The 19,623-nt window shown below is 33.4% G+C and overlaps 2 protein-coding genes across 10 annotated transcripts; one reads left to right on the forward strand and one right to left on the reverse strand.

Moving 5' to 3' along the window:
• Nucleotides 1-207: 207 nt before the first annotated feature.
• LOC117158597 (prolyl 3-hydroxylase 1) lies at nt 208-8,329 on the forward strand. 2 transcript variants are annotated; one of them, XM_033337672.2, is made up of 11 exons: nt 208-506; nt 778-1,042; nt 1,667-1,991; nt 2,065-2,190; nt 2,858-2,994; nt 3,101-3,256; nt 3,658-3,897; nt 4,088-4,183; nt 4,257-4,410; nt 4,647-5,064; nt 5,142-8,329. In XM_033337672.2, the coding sequence occupies exons 1-11, from the start codon at nt 277-279 to the stop codon at nt 5,212-5,214; spliced, it is 2,220 nt and encodes a 739-aa protein (XP_033193563.2). In that variant the 5' UTR covers nt 208-276; the 3' UTR covers nt 5,215-8,329. The 2 variants fall into 2 exon arrangements, with proteins under 2 accessions (XP_033193563.2, XP_033193571.1); XM_033337680.2 differs by lacking the exon at nt 5,142-8,329 and having other exon boundaries at nt 209-506; nt 4,257-4,484; nt 4,647-4,786.
• On the reverse strand, nt 5,974-19,606 carry LOC117158554 (F-BAR domain only protein 2). Of its 8 annotated transcripts, XM_033337622.2 has the most exons (14): nt 19,332-19,605; nt 17,536-17,847; nt 16,779-17,036; nt 16,499-16,694; nt 16,110-16,430; nt 15,160-15,273; nt 11,985-12,084; nt 11,321-11,582; nt 11,175-11,224; nt 10,960-11,102; nt 10,337-10,817; nt 10,047-10,263; nt 9,629-9,977; nt 5,974-9,477 (listed from the first exon to the last, which is right to left on the reverse strand). In XM_033337622.2, the coding sequence occupies exons 1-14, from the start codon at nt 19,359-19,361 to the stop codon at nt 9,407-9,409; spliced, it is 2,904 nt and encodes a 967-aa protein (XP_033193513.1). In that variant the 5' UTR covers nt 19,362-19,605; the 3' UTR covers nt 5,974-9,406. The 8 variants fall into 8 exon arrangements, with proteins under 8 accessions (XP_033193513.1, XP_033193536.1, XP_033193496.1 ...); XM_033337645.2 differs by lacking the exon at nt 10,960-11,102 and having other exon boundaries at nt 11,152-11,224; nt 19,332-19,606; XM_033337605.2 differs by having other exon boundaries at nt 10,960-11,224; nt 11,994-12,084.
• Nucleotides 19,607-19,623: the final 17 nt, after the last annotated feature.

Raw genomic sequence — 19,623 nt, forward strand, 5'->3', positions numbered from 1 at the left:
TAACGAGTCCATTGTTATTCTATTTTTAAATTAAAATATTCATGGATACTTTTGACAGAGCGGTATTCCTAAAATGGTAAAAAACGCTTCAGACGTCGGTGGATCGAGGATTCACGATTATGATACAGCACTGTAGCTACATTTGGAAACTAGAGAGAACATGGAGGGGATAGGTGATTACGTATGTCTCGTGTGTGGATCACATCTCACAGTTCCAGCTTTCAGCTCTCCTTGAGGGACTTCAGTATGAATCGGGACGGTTGAGTAGTATCCACGATGATGAGGTTCGTCATACTCTTGTTCTTCTGCGGCGCGATCGCTGGTAGTAACGACACCTTGAGCAACGTAATCCCCAGCGACGAGCTACTGGATTTAGAAGAGCAGAACGAGGAGAATAGACTCGCAAATAATAGAACTCTGAACGAAATATACGAGGATGCTGTTCACGCTTATCTGGACGAAGACTGGGACCGTTGCATTCAAGACTTCAACACAGTTTCTCATGGGTAAATCTGAAATTGAAATTATGAATTATAAGAATAATGATTATATCTAATTTATAATTATAGATAATTATAAAAAGAGTTGGTAAAAAAAAATAATTAGTGAAAAATATTTAGCAATTAGCGCAAGAGAATCCTATACGTATACCTTTACTACTTACTAGAAAATAGAAATTCAGTTTTTAAACTGCAAACATAACAAAATATAAAGTGTTTCACTGTGCACATATATCTTTTTCAATATTCTTTTTATTCTATTTGATACTTTTTTTAGATACAAGGCCTACAAGCGAATGATAACAAATTGTAGACGAAAATGCCGTATGAAAGCTGAAGGTACACCACCGATTTTTCCACAAAACATCGAGGATTTACACTTTTATGAAAAAAAGATCAAAGAGACACTGTGTCTCTTAACGTGCAATAACGAATATCGGGAGATCGTTGGCTCGAATGTGCTGAAGATGTTACCACGTGAAACTGAACAGAAATTGTTGAACAATGGTATTTATGAATACCTGCATATTTGCTACTATCAGGTAACTAAAAAGAAAGAATAACTATTAGAAATTATCCTATGATTTAATCCTTTTTTTCTTTGGTGCCGCATAAGATAATTAAAAGAAGCAAAAAATATTAAAAATTATAAAATGGCAAATATATTATTATGTAAATGTGTATTATAAAATATGGGATAAATTAATCGATTTATTATAGCTTTCAGTCTTTAAATTTAGCAAAGGATTGATGCTTCTTTAGTATCCCATAAAAGAGTCTGGCGAATTCTAATAAGAGAACTTACGCAATCGTGGCTTCGTAAACCTTACACTAGTGACTTTTTTAGCAGATAAATAATGAGTTTAATGCTCTGAGCAGTCAACTCGACCATAAAGCCTAGCCTACGTAATCGGCGTGCTGATGTTCGGTAGCAATGTACCGGAGCGTATTGCATATGCGTCTCATAAAATATCCCTTCAAACAATCAGATCTCATAATGCATGAAATATGATTCTAATAAATTTTCGTCTTTCGCAATACTAATCAACTTTTTCACACTGATCCCATGTTTTAGTACAAGGTTTCATATACGTTGCATCATCTCTTAATTCCATAAATTCTATTCTGATTTTTTTATCATTTTTTAATAAATATATTTTTTACAGACACATCGATATCAAGACGCAGCCAACGCGCTATTTACCTATCTAGTCGTACATTCTAATCATGAGGTGAATCTGAATCTTTTCAAACGCTATTTAACACTGCCAGGTGTGGAAGAGGAGAAGGTGGTAAATCTAGAAACACCGACTTATGTCAGCGTTTACTTCAAAGGCGTCTCAGCTTATGAAAACGGAGATTATGCAGAAGCCGCCGGTCTGTTCGAGACATCGTTACGATCGTACTTAGAAGCCGAGGAGGAATGTAGATTTTACTGCGAAGGTCCTTTTGACCAGGGTTGGCATCCAGAATTTACTTCCTCCATCGCAAGTGAGTGGATCTGAAACATAAACGAAAGCCGGTATATTGTTGTTTCCTAAAAATAGCCCTCCGTTTCTTTCAGATCATTTTACGTACTGTTTGAAATGCAAACGATCGTGTTCGCGTATGTTAAACAATATAAATGGCGATTACCGCAGACACATGTTCAGAAGTCATTACGATTATTTGCAGTTCTCTTATTACAAATGTGAGTATACTCGCTAGTCGAATTGCGATGCGAACTTAAGATAAGTTAATAGGGATTTTAGAAGCTAGGAACGCAAAATTTTAATCATAGCTGCACAAAACACGTATCTATCTCTAACTTCTGTGATAATATACGCTGTACATTTTTCGTATTTAAAAAATGCATAGCCTTGTACCAAATAAGCTAACAATATATATACTGGCGCATTTATCGCCACCAATATCTTGTTTGTAAAATGTAGCGAAGTTTTCTCTGAGAAATTTTATGAATACTAGAGACACGTGATTGAATAGACCACAAACATATATGCGTCAGTTATTCATGAAATTTACTGATAATAACACCTTGATGTACGAATAGTTAACTTATAAATGTTACACCTTTGCAATTACCATGGCAAATTAATTGTAATTTCGTGAATAGAGCTCTTCAGGAAGCTCTTAGTCATAGCTCGGAGGACGTTTAATTGGATTAATCTTGCGTAAGTGCTTCGGCTGTTCCATTTTAATGATCGACATCGTTTATCCGTGGAAATAGCTCCGAGCTGTTGCCTAATCTAGTTTTTTGCCGCTGACTTAATCTCTCGTTGAGCCAATTTATTTCCCACCATGGGCAGCCTTGCAAAATATTATACTACATTAGTATGTATCATTACATGTTTTTATAGTGGGAAACTTAAAAGCAGCCTGTGCCGCTGTAGGAAGTTTCTTGCTCTTTGATCCGGTGGATAAAACGATGCTGCAAAACAAAGAATACTACAACGCTCAGCCAAAAGTCAAGGTTGACTATTTTTCTCCGAGAGAGGTGACTACCCAACTATTTATCACCTAAAAATATGAAAATACAAAATGCAATAAATGCTAATAACATGTACAAAATTAATTATATTCCTTTTTTATTTTTTTTTTAGGACGCTATCAATTACGTAAAAAGACAGGAATACGAATTGAACCTGCTGCATTACATTTCTAATGAATTTTCGGTTATAAATGAGAAATTCCAGAAGATAAAAAAAGAGAAACAGGACAATGAAACGAATAATACCGAAAAGAAAGAGCTGAGAAAGGTAAAAGAATGAGATATAAAAAAGATTGAAAATACATATTTGATACTAATAAACCAATCGACTGAAACACTTATTCGATTTTTACGCGTACGAATCGGTCAGTTATTTTCTAAAGTCTAACATGTTTGTACTTTAAGAAAAGCTCTTGATTACGTCTGTGTATCTTTTGAAAGAAAAAGATAATAAAATATTCACAAACAGAAATACTTTCTTTTTTATCAACTAACTAGTTCTTTTTCCATTCGAATTACTTATGTTTCTATTGGATGCCATATTCGAATTTTCGTTGAAACGCCTATGGGATGCAACCCAGAATGCATCCATGCGTTTATTATACAAGCATGTAGGCGATTAGTAGATTAATTTTTCTAGGAATCCACTTTTAACCGGTTATTTTTCAGATATCAGATACAGAAGCAATACTGCACCCACCACCTGGTTATTCGTTGTTTTATTACACGAAATTATCAAACAATTTTTCAATGAAACGATTCGAGGACCACAAAATACACGATAAAAGATATTTTGAGGCCAAAAACGATATTTATTTAAAAGAAGAGGATCTTGGTGGGCAAAATCGTTATGTCGCCGATGGTTTCCTTAATTCCACTGAGTGTGAATCTATGATGCAGTTCGCTACTGTATGTATCATTAAGAACTTCTATTTTACTCTTCAAAGTTTGTATCTGTATTAACAATTATTTTAATGTACATATATGTATATATATATATATATATATATATGTACATTATATATACATATATATATATATATATATATATATATATATATATATATATATATATATATATATATATATATAATGATAGATGACTGCGGTAGAAGGAGATGGTTACAGTGAAAATAAAAGTCCACATTCAAAATATGAAAAGTTTGAGGGAATAACTGTTGGGCGAGCGGCTTTGGTAAAATATTCTTATTTCATATAATGTCTACAATAATATGCTGATGTATTAATGATAATGATGTTGATTCTAGATGGTATACTTTGGACAAATAAAACCAGAATGGTTGGAATTGCTTTTAGAAAAGACCGAACAAGTCCGGGACCATGTGGAAAGGTATTTCGGACTAAATCATCGACATCTGTATTTCACCTACACTCATTTGGTCTGCCGCACAGCTCTACCCGGTAATTTTCACCTGATGCATCATCGTGCTTCTGGTTCCTTTCGCAGCCGAAATCGCGTTGCACCGATTCACTTGGTACGACTTGTGGGTAACGGTGACCAGTCAAAACATAACTAAATAATCACTTCCAGATTTTTCCTTTTTCTTTAACCTGAAAAAAGAAACATATACACACAAAAGAAAAAAATGAATACCTATCCCGTAATAAAGCAGCAAATCATTTTTATTTCAATTTAGATTCGCCGGTGAATCGAGACGATCTGAGTCATCAAGTTCACGCGGATAATTGTATATTGAAGGATAGAGATGTCTGTCTTCGCGAAAGTCCAGCTTATATTTGGAGAGACTACTCTGCGATTTTGTATCTGAATGACGATTTTCAAGGTGGTGAATTCTTTTTCGCCGAAGATCGCGTTGTTCGAACAACGGATAACGTTGTTTCACCACGTTGCGGACGAATTGTGGCCTTTTCTGCTGGTAAAGAAAATCTCCATGGAGTTCGTGGTATTTTACGAGGTAAGAGATGCGCTTTGGCGCTATGGTTCACTCAGGACAAGAAATATCTTGAGTACGAGAGAGTATTGGCATCGGCAATCTTGAAAAGAGTTCAACGAGTAGGACCTTTTGAGGGAAAGGACATTCAAGTGCCTCCGAAGTAAATAATATATTCAATGCTTTAAGTATTAAGACGTCAAGTAACTTATTGTCTTAAAATATTTCTTTGATCTTCAGGTACGAGGATATGCTTATCCAATATATGCACAGCGATGAATTGCTGAAACATTTTTTTAAAAGTTCTCTATAAGAGAAGTACGAATGGTTGTGAAGGATAGCTACAATACCGTGCTACAATTTCAGAAGTTCTACAGGAGAAGAATAATTTAAAGAGTAATATATGTATTTTTATGGTTAGTAAAATCTGACCTAATATCCAAACTGGGACCTGAGAAGATGCATTAATAGTCATTAACAAAAACAGTGAATCCTAGTAAACATACGTTGAATTATAAATTCTCAGTTTCTCTGTACTTATAACGGAGTCGCTTATTGAAATTATGTACCTTATCAGTATCGAACAGTAGGCTCTTTCGAATAAAATGTCGACGGTAAATTGCTTAACATTAGTATGATTGCTTATATAAATTCCGAGCAAGTTATTCTTACATTACATTATATATACATTATATATATATATAATACATGAAATTTATTTTGTAATAAGGATGGTATAGAACTTGCAAGAGATCTATACAAGTGTTTTGTACCGATTATAATGAAATCAATTCGCAACACTCGATGTACTCCGCTTGATGTTATATTTTTTTTCATTTTTATATATCCTGCGTTATTCACAATTTCTCTTTTGATTCATTCATACCATTTCATTTCCTTTTTTTTTTTTTTTTGTTTTAAGTGTACAAAGTATCATTAATTCTTTTTATCAAACCTTCTCGTCTCTGTTAAACATATTAGACCGGCGATTTTATACATTAGAAATGAAATGTCAATATGTGTATTGACACGAAGGATGTCCATAGTCACGGCACACATACACAATTGATGGTTTATTTATATATAAAATATCCTAATCTTTATTAGAACATAGACATTACATGTCAACAGGCTTACATAACCATTCTATGTATCATGTAACATGTATATCGTATTAATTTATCTTTTTGTTCGTATTTATACTATGTATAAGAGTTTATTATGTATATGCAATTGCATTGCAATCCTATCTTTTAACGCATTTCTCTCTCTCTCTCTCTTTCTCTCTTCCTTTCATTCCTTTTTCATGTTCCCTTTCTCTCACACATGACTTTAAGTCCTGTACACACGACTGCCTTTATTTTTTTGTATGCGTGTCAATTCCAACACAAAATGCGCGTGTTTGTTAAAATTTCTTTCGTGTATGTGTGTGTATGTGTGTGTGTGTGTGATTTTATTTATCAGAATCTGATAAAATTGTATTTCTCGTCATTATTACAATAATACGTAAAAAGCGAGTCGCATAAAATCTAATCATATGTTTTATTTCTGCGTAATCGTACGCATAGGAATCGAAAAAACTTATGCCCGACTGTAATGATATCAAAGGGTGATTAAAAGCCGTAGTTAAACCACGTTTTCTTTTTAAACACCGTCAGTTCTTTGTTCGGGAATTCAGTCAGGAAGAAAGTGAACGCGATCATACTAACATTAATTATGTTTCGTTACAAACATTTATTACGAAATTATAGTGACATCTGCGTATCACAGAAGAGCTCAGTCGATTTTTCGCAGGAACCACTCCATAATAATCGTATGCTCTTTTCTTTTTTTTTTCGTCCTTATTTATCTTTTTTTTTTTAACATTATCATGCCCAACCATGTACCAAAGATAGATATTTAATCTTTAAATACTGTCGATGTACATAATCAAACATTTCCAAACAATTTTTTCCGATCAAATGCTTTCAGAATAGAATCAATCAATGTAAAAGCTTTACTAAAAGAAACATATCAACATATTTGTTAAGTATTAAACAACATCGAATGGAGTGGTCACCAATTTTATCGCATTACTTAGATGGTTTCTTTATATTGCTCTTCGTAGACCTTTTCTTTGTTTTCCTTTTTCACATGAGTATATGATAATAATAGTAATCATTACTATAATAATAACAAAATGAAATGTAAATTCGTAAAATAGAGGTGGAGCTTCGCGGTTAAACGCTAAATAGTTTTCTTAAAATATAAAATCATCTTACAATGTACCTTTCAAATGAATGATAGCTATAAAAAAGTTTACCGTGCTTGTCATTCAATAACCAAACATAGCGTTCGCACTTTTTCTACGAATTACTTCATAGCTTAAAGGATAATGCACTTTTAGAGCCAGGTAACGAATACCTTGCAACAAGTATCACTGGGACTCGTGCATAGATCAAAATTGGACAATCTAGATCTTTGAGTATGTTAACTGAATTTGTCATTTTTATCGGACGTTATAAATATAACATTAGGAAAGAAATAAACAAGATATTTTTCATAAAATCTAATAGCTTTGTTAAAATATCGATAAAAAATTAAAAAGTAAAATGTTATAACTTTTAAAACGAATGGAAGAAACTAAAAAAATATTTTACACTATGTGAACTATGCACGAGGATACAACTTGTTGCCGATAATCTAAATTTGCACAAAAGGAAGCATCGTGTGTGCTGGACTATATAATAATATTCGAATTCGATTTTTTCAGACTTATTCTTAAAGTTATTACTTCGTTTTTATATACACATATACATATACACACAGGCGGTATGTATGCACATGTAACTGTTAAACGAGATGGACTGTCTCTAAAAACGGTCGATTCGCTTTAGGAATATATCGCAAAATCATTACAAAAAATACTGAAAATGAAAGAATAAGGAAAAACAAGAAAACGATAGGATACAGTCGATTCACATTAAAAGTTAACGTAGTAATTCTCGTTTTAAAATAATAAATATAGGAAATATTTAATGATAATTATACAAAAAATATTGAATTAATTTTGCAATAATGGAAAGAATGAAACGATCACTGTGGAACTGCCATGAAATTTAACTTGCAATTCTTCGAAACTTTCATAAGATCTAAAAAATTAATCGCAAATCGCGCAACTAATTTGTTTGTTACAATGTTAAAATCGTATGTTTAATCATTTTAATAAAGCATTTCCTTTCCATTACTTGCCAATTTCACTTAGCATACGTATGAACTATTACTAATCTATCGAACATTTTGTTCTTAACGTCCTCGCTATTTTCTTTGTTCATAAATAAAGCAAAACTACGTTGCAATTCTTTTTTTGCTTTTTTTTTTCTTTACCAGCGTCAACGTACGCAGGAATCGCCGCGCAATAAAGTTGAATTGTCTTGTGAAACAAAAAACACGATTTCATTTCGAGAACCATTAATTTTTTAAATGTACGTGTAACCAAATATTTTTTCAAAAATTCCGCGGATATCGGTAAAAACAGATCTGAAAACGTATATCATAGGACTACATCGAAAAATTTAAAAAGTAAATATAGGGCCTTCGTATAAAATAGAAACGCTAATGTACAGACACGAAGTTAATTGGTGTTACAGAATCTTTACATTTCTTTCAAACCTTCTTAACGATAAGATAGCAATATATAATAATTACATTAAAATTAACGCAAAATTTAACAATAGATTAAGAACATTGTACTGTTTGATGATCTTTTCTAGAGCTTTTCCGTGCTGTTAGGTAAAAAAAGTCATAACGTATGTATTTTGATTATATATATGTATATATATATATATAGACACAATAATATGGCGAGAATATCGTGGTGAAAAATATGCTGGACACCAAAGGTTTTATGCGAGAAAAGTCTACTTACTCTTCGACGTTTTAAACGTTTTCTGCTGTCGTTATCGTCATCGTCGTCGTCGTAGTTACACCTCTTTTACGTATCACGTACAAACTTTACTAAAATAGTACAATCTAATCGAGAATATATAGAAAAATTGAAAAATATACAAGTTATAAAACACAGAACGCTATTCATCAGGTAGCGAGTGACTTACGAAGTCCAACTATGTTTTTCGTTACATTTCTGTCCAAATATTTTCTTCGCCTAGGATCATATATATCGTACCATACTCATCTTAATTTATGAAGGATACGAATTTATGTGATCTTCATTTGCCGCTTTCTCGTATCCAAGATCCTTTCTTTTCCTTTTTTAACACGTAACGCGAATAAACTTTACATTCTGCTATATGGAAATCACGTAGCATCACGGCATCTGTACAAATTATTCGTCTACTATGTAATCTTATTATTGTATCGCACACGTTCTTTGGTATCCAACAGGCTTCCCCACGCCGATTTCGAATTTGAACGAACATTAGTCGTGGTATGGGCAGTGAATGAACAAGCAAGTGCCAATATTAAATGGGCAGGCTCTCCCATTGAGGCGCCCATTCTGGAAGTCGTCAATCCACATTGGATGGTGGAGCAGCGTATCTACTTCGTGAGTCAGAATCTCCATCACAAATATACTTTCCTGAAAGTACACAGAAATTGTTCTCTTAATGTAATTTATATACATTGTTAACTTCTTGTAAGAACATCGCGCGTGTAAGGACACTATCGTAACTAAAGAAGCTAAAGAAACAAATAGATAGAGAAAAAAATATAGAAAGTAAATCACTCACCAGATACGAATCTACGCTTTACTAAACTTAATCTATATCCCGGGCCTAAAAGCTCGAACTCAACACCAGATAATGTGGTCCCTTCGCAATTAAACTGTGTGAATATGGTTCCTTGGTTTCCTGGCCCATGCGCAAGTTCCACCCGAGCTTTCAATGAGCCTACGCCGTTACCTTCGCTGTGCTGCGACAGTTCCGTGAACTTCCACAGTACCCGATTCGTGTCTTGTAACCACTGTGCCTGAGGTTTACTATTCAGTGACTTGAAACCCCCGTCTATGGGTGCAGCCACATGAAGGTTTAACAGTGGACTCGGAGAAGCCATAGCACGACTGTTATATTTATAATCAATCTGAAACACCCGTAAATTGTTTGTTTAGCAAAAGATTGCTGTAGTAATGTATCAACGATAAGTACGTACCTTAAGATCGGTATGAGTCGTTTCACACTTCCAATAGGCAACCAGCTGGAAAGGGCATGAACCTGCTCCCTCCTTGCACTTGATTTGATACTTGAGTATGTCGACGTTAAAATACGAAGCTGAAGGGTTTTGTTCAGCCTGTTTGCGTAACAACGTAGTTAAGGCACTCATATTGAATTCAAAAATTGTACTGTCGACAGTTGTCTGCGTTGCATCCCTGCACAAAATATCAATATTCGAACATTCTCGTACGAACTATTTACCACAATCTTCATCTTATCGTAACTTACATGCTGACAAGCTGATTATTAGGGAACAATTTTTCCAATCTGTTACTGTTTCGCACGCGAAACGTAAGTTTCGCAGGGCTTGGATTATTCGCTAACACGGCGACGATACCAGCAGGAAACGATAACATCATATCTCCACTGAGTTTCACCTGACACCGTGTTTCATCGGTACCTCTGAAATAAGAGTGTACTATCTCATGGAAAGCAACTGCTAAAGGTATAGTGTCTGCGAGTCCAATCGTGAGCGGAGATGGGCCCCTGGAGGAGCCAACACCAACACCAGCTGTACGAAATTCTAAGCTAGCCACGCTATCGGCTCTGGATATAGTTGCCGGTGACATTCTACCCCTTGGCGAAGGACCTTCTCCTCTTCGGGACGGAGGTCTAGGAATGATGATGGATCCTGTCGGAGTGGAGGATGCGGATTGCTTGGGAGGTAAGGCCGGAGTGATGTCTCCTACTTCCGAAAACAAATCTCCATCTGCAAACGATGAAACCTTCTACATTTCCTGTACATAGCCTAAGTTCCCATAGTACACATATAACGACATGATACTTTTGACAAGACACAGAAAGCGTCCCGATAAGCTGATAGTGCGACGGCGACACTCCCGTAAACTCACCAGGGAATCGTGGGTGAGGATGTGTAGGTGGTGCGGATTGTGGCGGCTGTGGTTGAGGCGTCGGTGACAAAGACAGTGGCGGAGGACTTTGCAATGGCGCGTACGGATGACTACCAGTCGGCGTTGAGGCGCTCGATGGTGTACTGCTAGGATTGAACAAGTTTAGGCCAAGTAAATCCGAGCTTGGCTTACCTCCTAATTGCTGTGACACTGACTGAGACCTTTTCATATGATGATCTGAATCGTTATTTGATCCTCTGCGTCCCTGTTACGTAATCGGAAGGATATCGTTGGAGAAAAAAGATCCTCTGAAAGTATTAACACCTAAGAAAGAAAAATCGAAGAGAAGTGAAGAACGTACCGTCGGTGCAGGCGATAACGATAGATTTTCCACGGTCGCCCTGAGTTCGTCCACGCTGGCGCTCATTGGTGCTCCGCCGTTGCTTAGTGGTTTTATTTCCACTCGGATCTTTCGTTCCCTCTCATCTTCGGAATCGGTATCTGAGCTAGAATAAAATCCTTTCTCATTCTCCCACGGCTCTGCTTTTGGTCTAATACAGAAACCATCCTCATCTACTTCCGGTGTCGGTGTTTCAGACTTTCTACTGTCATCCTTATCCTCCCTATTATATAGAATTAGCGCAGTTCAGTAGGATATACCCTCAAGTGTTCCAGCAGGCCCAGTGCATCATGTACACATGATAAAATCTCTTTCTTTTCTCTGTCTTTTATTTTACGTATCAGAAACTAAATTATTAATAATCGTGCGTTATTTTACGTTACAACATCATTGTGCTTTAGCGGTACTAACGTGCCAATAAAAATTGTAAAAGAAGAATAAAAAGAAAAAAAAAGAATAAAGGAGGTAGGCATAAGATCTAATACTATGATCAAGCTTTTTGTATAAAAATGCTATTTGTGCTACTGGTTATCAGGGTTTTAATATTCTCCAATGATAAATTTTTAAGCTCGATCATGGGATTGATCTCTGGTGCACTAGATCTGCTGAATGAGCATATACTGACAGGTCAGACTTTTCTTCTTTGTTGCTGCTCGTTTCCACAATATCCTTCTTCTTTTTCGCCTTCTTTTCCTTTCTTTTCTCTCTTCTGCTGCGAAGAAACCCTGTTGGTTGTGGACACACGGTATGTAGAGAACAAAGCAGCACTTAACTTTTCGTAGTAAATCTGAATACTCGATATCAAAAGTTCTCATACAATGACATGTAGTATTTCTAACTTCTAGTCATTACAATATTAAAAAACGATAAAAATTATTCTCTTCTCTATAATATATAAGAATCAAGGAAACTCGTTTATTATTATGGAAAATAAATTGTACCTTTTAATCGCAGTTAGCGTCAAACGCTACATTTAGGTGCATAAATCGAGTCTAATAATAATATATTACTCTCGAGAGAAGCAATTTTTATCAAATAATTATTTCGTTGATTAACTTAATTGATATGGCGTTACTCTTCTTAATATAGAGTAAAAGGAAATAATTATAAACTAATTGTAAGACTAATTGTAAGAAGCAGAAAGGAACTACGTTTGCGGTGTCAACGTATCTGTATCGAAAAAGATAATATCATTAATCGAGAAATTAATATAAAATCTCCGATTCAACGACAGATAGAAATCAATTTACTTTCCAAGTGTTTAAGGCATAGCGCAACGTGATTAAATATCTACAGGACAAACAAAATAATTGTCACCGGATCAACAAGTAGCAGATGCACTTTTCACGAGCTCTTTTTTGACAGCATTCTCTCTAATTATGCTGACATAAATTTCTGTTTCCACTACACTTATATTCTCTTACAACTTAATATTCGTTTTGAAACATCAACGATCTTTCAACAGAAAAACATATCAGCACATTCTAAAATCGACAAAATAGTTTTAATTGCTGCATTAAGTCATTAAAAATAATAGATAGGAGATACAGATAATAGCAAAAAAGTATAGCACGTTACATTAGCAGAGGTATAAGAAAACCCATACACCATCACCATCAAATCATATACAGATCTGCAGAAGTCCAATTTCTTCTTTTAAATTGTTTTTCTAACAATAATGACATATGTACTTCCTACAGTGTTAATGATAGGATATTCTTTTCTCGATTTTTCTCAGAACAGTTAACCATATATAAGAGATTACGCAATTTCATCTCGTGTTTGTATATCTCTTGTATACTTCTCTACGAATCGGTAGGGCATACGATACACATGTTCTGCAAGCAAAGATGTTAACTATCGACATGCGAAATTACGAGTAGAGTGACGATAATTCGAAAATGAGATACGATAACTTCATATAATAATTTTGAACCTTGTACATATTGATTAATCGTATTAACTTTAGCATTACGAACATTCAATGAAATAAAGAAAAAAAAAAAAAAAGAAGTACAAGAGGGGAAAGAGATATCGTGATACAAAAGGAACATTTACAATAACTACATTGGACAATGATGCGACTAATGAATATAAAAAGGGTTGCTTGCAGAATCACATTACGCTATATCATAAAAGATATCTGCACTTGGAAAATAAATACGAATTACAAGTGAGCCATGCAGTAACAGACTCATAAGAGGCTCACCTGAGGCCCCGTCAGTAGCCAACCCCACATTCGTATTTCAACTTTATCCAAATCCAACTCCCTTTATTTAATTAATTCTATGAGGACATGTGTTTGTTATAGAGGCAACAGAGAAAGTTTCAAAAATTAATTTACATTGACCCGTTCAAGAATCAGCCTCGAGATGTTAGGTACTGAAGGTTTTTTTTTAAAAGGAAATGGGAGATATCTATGAATCAATGTGTATGACATGAAATTTGCTACCATTTTATTAATACACCATAGATAGTTTCAATTTCAGAAACTTTCCAAAATGCACAATTCTTCTTAACTCTAACTTCTATGTTAAATTAATAATGTCTTTTTTATCAAGGAAGAGTGAGCATAAAATATAAATAAAAATTTCACAATGAGCCGTGTTGATAGAAGAACCCCTTGATATAAGTTTACATAAAAGATTGTTAGAAAAACAATTTATGTAAGTAACACTTTATGAAAAAAAAAACAAAAAAACAAAATATTAAGTTGCCTGATTAGATTACCATGTAATTCTAGAACTAAAGCCTATTGTCTAAGCAAGCTTGTTTCAGTGTTAGTCAAACAAGAACAAAAAATATTTCTTCCCTTTATTGTGTGAGATGTATCTACAAATATAAGACCATTTATGTTGACTGAAGAAATATTTTAAATGTGCTTTCAAAGCTAAGAATAAATTAATGTTAGATATGTATCCTTCTAATTATCTGTGAATTAGCAGTATATCACCAGTTATTATCTTACAATATGTCTCTATGCACGTAACATTAATTTAGTGTGCTTGAACAATGTTAGTATACGTACACTGCTGATCTAAAAGAGTGCAGAGTGGAGGAACCATAATACACGTTACCACTGTAAGTCACCAGATATTTTATTTAACCACATATCCTGTATGACAATAGAATTATATTGGAAGAGCTATGGTAATAAAACTGTTACCAAATACCATAGATAGAGAACAACCAATAGAGCAAGATAAAGATAAAGGTGTGTGAAAGGAGTGCTTCGTTAAAATTGGTCACTTAAAATTCTATACAAATATATCTCTCCGTTAATTTCAACTGAACACAATCACTTATTTATGTTATATTTTAATTATATTTCATATAATTTTTAGTTATATTCAGTTATATTTTAATTATACGATGGATCTTGATATTTTCATTATAATTAATTACATCTAAATAATGCTTAAAAAAATCAATCAAATATTCATAAAAAAGAACAATTAGGTATAATTAGTAACAATGCAAACATTTAGAATACAACAGCAAAATTTGAAAAGATTTGTAAATTTTAATGAATATCGATATTTTCTTAAATAATTTTTAATAAAGTTTTGAAAAAATGTTATAGAAAGCTGCAGAAATTTACTAATGATAAACCCTCACCTTAAATGCTTTGATCTAACTACCAAAGAAAGCAACATTTTCATACAGATCTCTTGTATGTGTATGTGTAAAACAGTACCTATACTGTGGTGTGTAAAATAGTACCAATAGTCTAGTAATTACATTAAAATGCGAGTAATGGATATGGCAAGGGTATAGGTAATGACAATGTAAGCAGTTACATTTAGATCCTCTGAGAGGGTTCCTGGAGATGCTGGGAGGTGGAACAGCAGGAGGCAGGTTGTTCCCCTGAGGAGTTGCAGGTGCCGAACCAGACCCTGCTTGCTTCTGTTTGTCTGAAACAACACTCATTGCTTATATCTTTCAATGATCTGTGACTCCAATGGCCCTTTTTTCTTCATCTTGCTATTTTCATACTTATATCTATTAAAATTTAATTACACTATGCACTTTCAGTGGCATCAATAGCACTCCAGAGGGATATTAGTTTAAGTGATATCATTTTATCATCAGATTTGTATTAAAAAAAACCTGATAATCTTGTAATAAAAACTGTAAGTATATAAAGTGTTGATTACATTTTAATTATAAGTTATTTTTAATTAATAATTAATTTAATTATTAATTAGATTTAATTATAATTAGTAAATTCATTCACTTATAAATTCAATATTTATGCTAAAGAAAAAGAAAAAAAAATACATTTATAAACCCCCTGGAATACATGATAACTTGCAATGTCATCCTCCACCTATTGTTAGATTATAACGCGCAAGCATTGTAACACAACCACATAAGCATAAGTCAATAAAGTTGTTTCGCATATGCCTAGATTAATTAAATTTGTGATTCAGTGCTAAAAAATAAATTGGTCAAGTGTATGTATGTGAATAAAATAATAAAATAGTATTGATGTGATAAATAAAAAACTGCAAAACACATCTACCAAGACATAATGTGTGACTGGAAAAATCAATTTCACGTATTTTTAAATAGCTTAAATTTTAACAATTTTATTAGTCATAAAATTTGTTATAATTGATATTGATTATGTTAAAGTATGATACTTTATAATAATAACCAAAAGTTACATTACATCAAGGTAGATAAAAACTATTGCAATTAAAATAGAATGAGGTTTTGTACATTCTATTCAACTTTAAGAACCTACCCTGGGAGTTGGACATGAACAGGTTGAGTAGCGAGGTAGTACGCCGGGAAGCCTTGGTGGCTTGTGCATGTGACAATTCTCTGTCTCTTTCATTCAGATTTTCATTTGTTTTTTCTTGTACCGTCCCCTTTTCCTCATCCACCTGACAACCCTCCCCTTTTAATCCCCGATCGTTTTTTGAACTGTGAATGTTACCAGCAACGCCTGTTTCTCCATTAGCTCCTTTTGATGTTTCCTTAGGTGTTTCAACATTGCTTTCCAACTGAGAATGACTGGTCATTTCTCCTAAACCTGTTATGATCTCTTCATATTCGAATGTACCTGATTTATGAGAAAATGATTTATGTACTAAATACTAAACTCTGTCCATATATTACAAAGATTTTTACCTGGTTTCTCAAAACCTGTATATTTGCTTTGTACAAATTGCTCTAATAATTTGTCCACTGTCATGTCTGAACATTGCCGTTTAAAATCAATATGAACTTGACCAACTTGTTCATGATTTGACTGCAAAACATCAGCATAGATGTTTAAAAACTCCTTCATATGCTTTAAGTGTGTTTCCTCTACATATTGGAATCGCTTAATAAGGAAAGAATAGATTCATTAGTATTATGCCAATTTTCATAGAAAATATCATTTAAGAGTGATAAGTTAGAAAAGTACCCTGCATGTTTGAGTCATTTTGGTTTGAAAATCATTTCTTATGCCCATATATTTATCAACCAGAGTTTTGTAATCGTCCTGTGCTTTTTTAAACTTAATTTCTGCTTTTTCTAATTCTTTTTGGCTGGCATTGTCTTTCCGCAATTTTTCTAATTCAAGACCCTTTTGCATACGCATATCTTTTGCCTTATGTAATGTCACAGTAATATTCTGTATACTTTGCACAACTTCCAAGGTAGATGACTCTTCCTCTTTTACCTACATATTATTTGTTTTGTTTACATATATGTTTTTTTATAATATAAATATAACCAAGCATCAAAATCAACTACAAAGTAATATGTTAATTAATTAGCTATTTCAAATAATTGTTTATCAGTGTTATTTGATAAACATTATCTTTATATCTTTACAAACACTACTGTCTGAGAGAACCTAGTGACCTGACTGTGGGCGGATACTGATAGGGTACAAAATATACAAAATGATTCATACTTCAATATGATAAATAGTTACAATAAGTGCAACAAATAAAAAAAACATGTTGCAACATAAAAGAAGCTTTAATTGTTAATATAAAACAATGAAATTTATTGTAAATATCTTTTCTATGTATTACTAGAATAATCCATACTATATTACTTACTAAATATGCTTAGCAATTTTAACACATTCTATATAAACAATTATTTGCAGAAAATATCTAAAACTTTGACTTATCTCTATATAAGAAAATTAAGAAGAGAAAGTTACATACAGCCTTGTGTTTCTTATGTAATTCATCTGTATATTTTGATACATCTTTTATTAGTTCAGTCACTCTTTGGGCCATTTGCAAGTGCAAACCAGCAAGTTTTTCTGCTGCTCCTCTTAAGGCAGCCCAAACAGGTGCAAATGTTCCTTGTGTACTACTGCTACTGCCAGCTTGTTTAGCTAGCTTACTCAGAACCTTATAATTATTTTCTTCTATGGTTGATCGTTCTTTCAGAAACTCAGCCAACTCCTTGCTTGCAACTGCACCATGCTTCATGTTATGATATAACACGTCATATCCATTATTCTTTTCGCCCTTGAATTACAGAAAAATATTCTTTTTGTCTAAATACTTTCTATCACATTTACAGTGCATTCACAATGTATTATTCTATATATCAATACACTTTCATTTCTTACTTCTAATACATATTAATAAATGCTTGAGAACTATTTACTGATATGTTACTAGGATCAGAATTTTTTTATTAATAGAAAATATATTTCATTTGCAATTAAAGTATCATGCCTAAAAGACATATACTAAAGCTATACTTAAGACCACTTAGCCACTTAACACTTGAACCCTGATCATGCTGTAAACTCACACAGAGTAGAACACTTGAGTAACGTCGCTACAATAAGCTGTCATTACATATTATTACTCTTATCATCCTATTGTACATATTACTTGTCACTCATGACATATGGCATAAATTTTTATTGCAAATTTTATTAGTACAGAATAACAAAATTTACAAAATTTTGTTTTAGTTAAATTAATAGACTATAACTCTTTTTCTATAGATTCTGTAATATTTTTCAATAGAATATAAGCGAAGGAAGCAAGATCAATAAAAATCCCTTTTATTTTATAAATTCTTAAATACTATAATAAAACATTAGCTTCATAAAAAATAAATGAATCATTATAGCCTTTTTTATAAAATTTGATATTTGAGTCATCATAATTATATCCTACATATAATAATCTTCAATAGATAAAATTTTAAGGGAAATGAAAGGAAGTGGTAGCTATCTTATCTGTACCATGCTTCTGTCAGGAAAACAATGTCAAATCCTCCAAAAAATTTATAAAACTAAAGCCCTTAACACAAAATTATAAGAAACATTTGACTCTTTATGTCGCTAAAATTTGTTAAAGCATAGAAAAAATGCAAAATTTCCAATAATTCTTGTCTACAAAGGGAAATTTTCATTTAGTAGAGATCTGTGTTGCAATCATCTTAAAAGAAAAATATACAAAATTTATATCGAAATATGTAAAACTATACAATAGGAAAATATAATTAATAATACAAGTTATGACACAAGATCTTGGAACTTTTAAACAAACCTAACAATTTCACTTTCTTCTGCACTTAAACTATAAACATGCATAGAAAACGTAATACATATGTCAACGTGCGATCATTTTTCCATAGGTCATGGAGATGATAGGAAAACGAGATGACAAGGAGGTGAAATGAATAACCTTGTATTCGCGGAAAAGTATAAAGACAAACGTGCCGCGTAAAAGAGAAAAGGAGAAGAACGAGGATGATTATAGTACGGTGGAAGAAAGACAGAAAAGGAGATTTCATTAGGTGAAACACGATAATATTTAGACGAAAACAAAAAATGTTACAGTAGCGTGACGTAGGGACAGTCACGAGAGTAGTTTGTTAAGAGTTCTTACGCAGGATAAGACAAAAAGGGAAAGGAAGAGGGTTTCTCTCCGTACCTAACCTAAATCTAACGAGGATGACATTCTGGGATAACAAGCGAAAAGACACTCACCCAAAAGTAGTCGGCGAAATCCACAGTCATGTTGGAACCGCGATCAGACCATCATAATTTATCTTCTGATATATCAGGCCGAACTGCACCGTTAATAACGAATCATTGACACACACACATGCACACACTGAGGACTACACGATGCAATATCCGAACCGTACAACAGATACGACGAGACGTAACTCAATTTACGACAAACTAACGTAACGTTTCGTGCTCGAACGTTTCGAGCAGAACGAGCGCGCTCGACCGCGGAGACACAGGTCAACTTATTTCAACTATCTCCGTTGCA

The sequence above is a fragment of the Bombus vancouverensis genome, chromosome 7 (assembly GCF_051014615.1).
Source record: "Bombus vancouverensis nearcticus chromosome 7, iyBomVanc1_principal, whole genome shotgun sequence".
NCBI classification, from domain to species: Eukaryota; Metazoa; Arthropoda; class Insecta; order Hymenoptera; family Apidae; genus Bombus; species Bombus vancouverensis.

Bases quoted from the DNA above. Each gene is read 5' to 3' on its own strand.
- LOC117158597 (XM_033337672.2), top strand. From the start codon at position 277: ATGATGAGGTTCGTCATACTCTTGTTCTTCTGCGGCGCGATCGCTGGT. The intron at 1,992-2,064 runs GTGAGTGGATCT...CGTTTCTTTCAG, and splicing joins ATTTACTTCCTCCATCGCAA to ATCATTTTACGTACTGTTTG. The intron at 2,995-3,100 runs GTGACTACCCAA...TTTTTTTTTTAG, and splicing joins ACTATTTTTCTCCGAGAGAG to GACGCTATCAATTACGTAAA.
- LOC117158554 (XM_033337594.2), bottom strand. From the start codon at position 19,361: ATGACTGTGGATTTCGCCGACTACTTTTGG. The intron at 17,848-19,331 runs GTGAGTGTCTTT...CTGTAATTCAAG, and splicing joins ATTTCGCCGACTACTTTTGG to GGCGAAAAGAATAATGGATA. The intron at 10,264-10,336 runs GTAAGTTACGAT...TATTTTGTGCAG, and splicing joins AATAATCAGCTTGTCAGCAT to GGATGCAACGCAGACAACTG.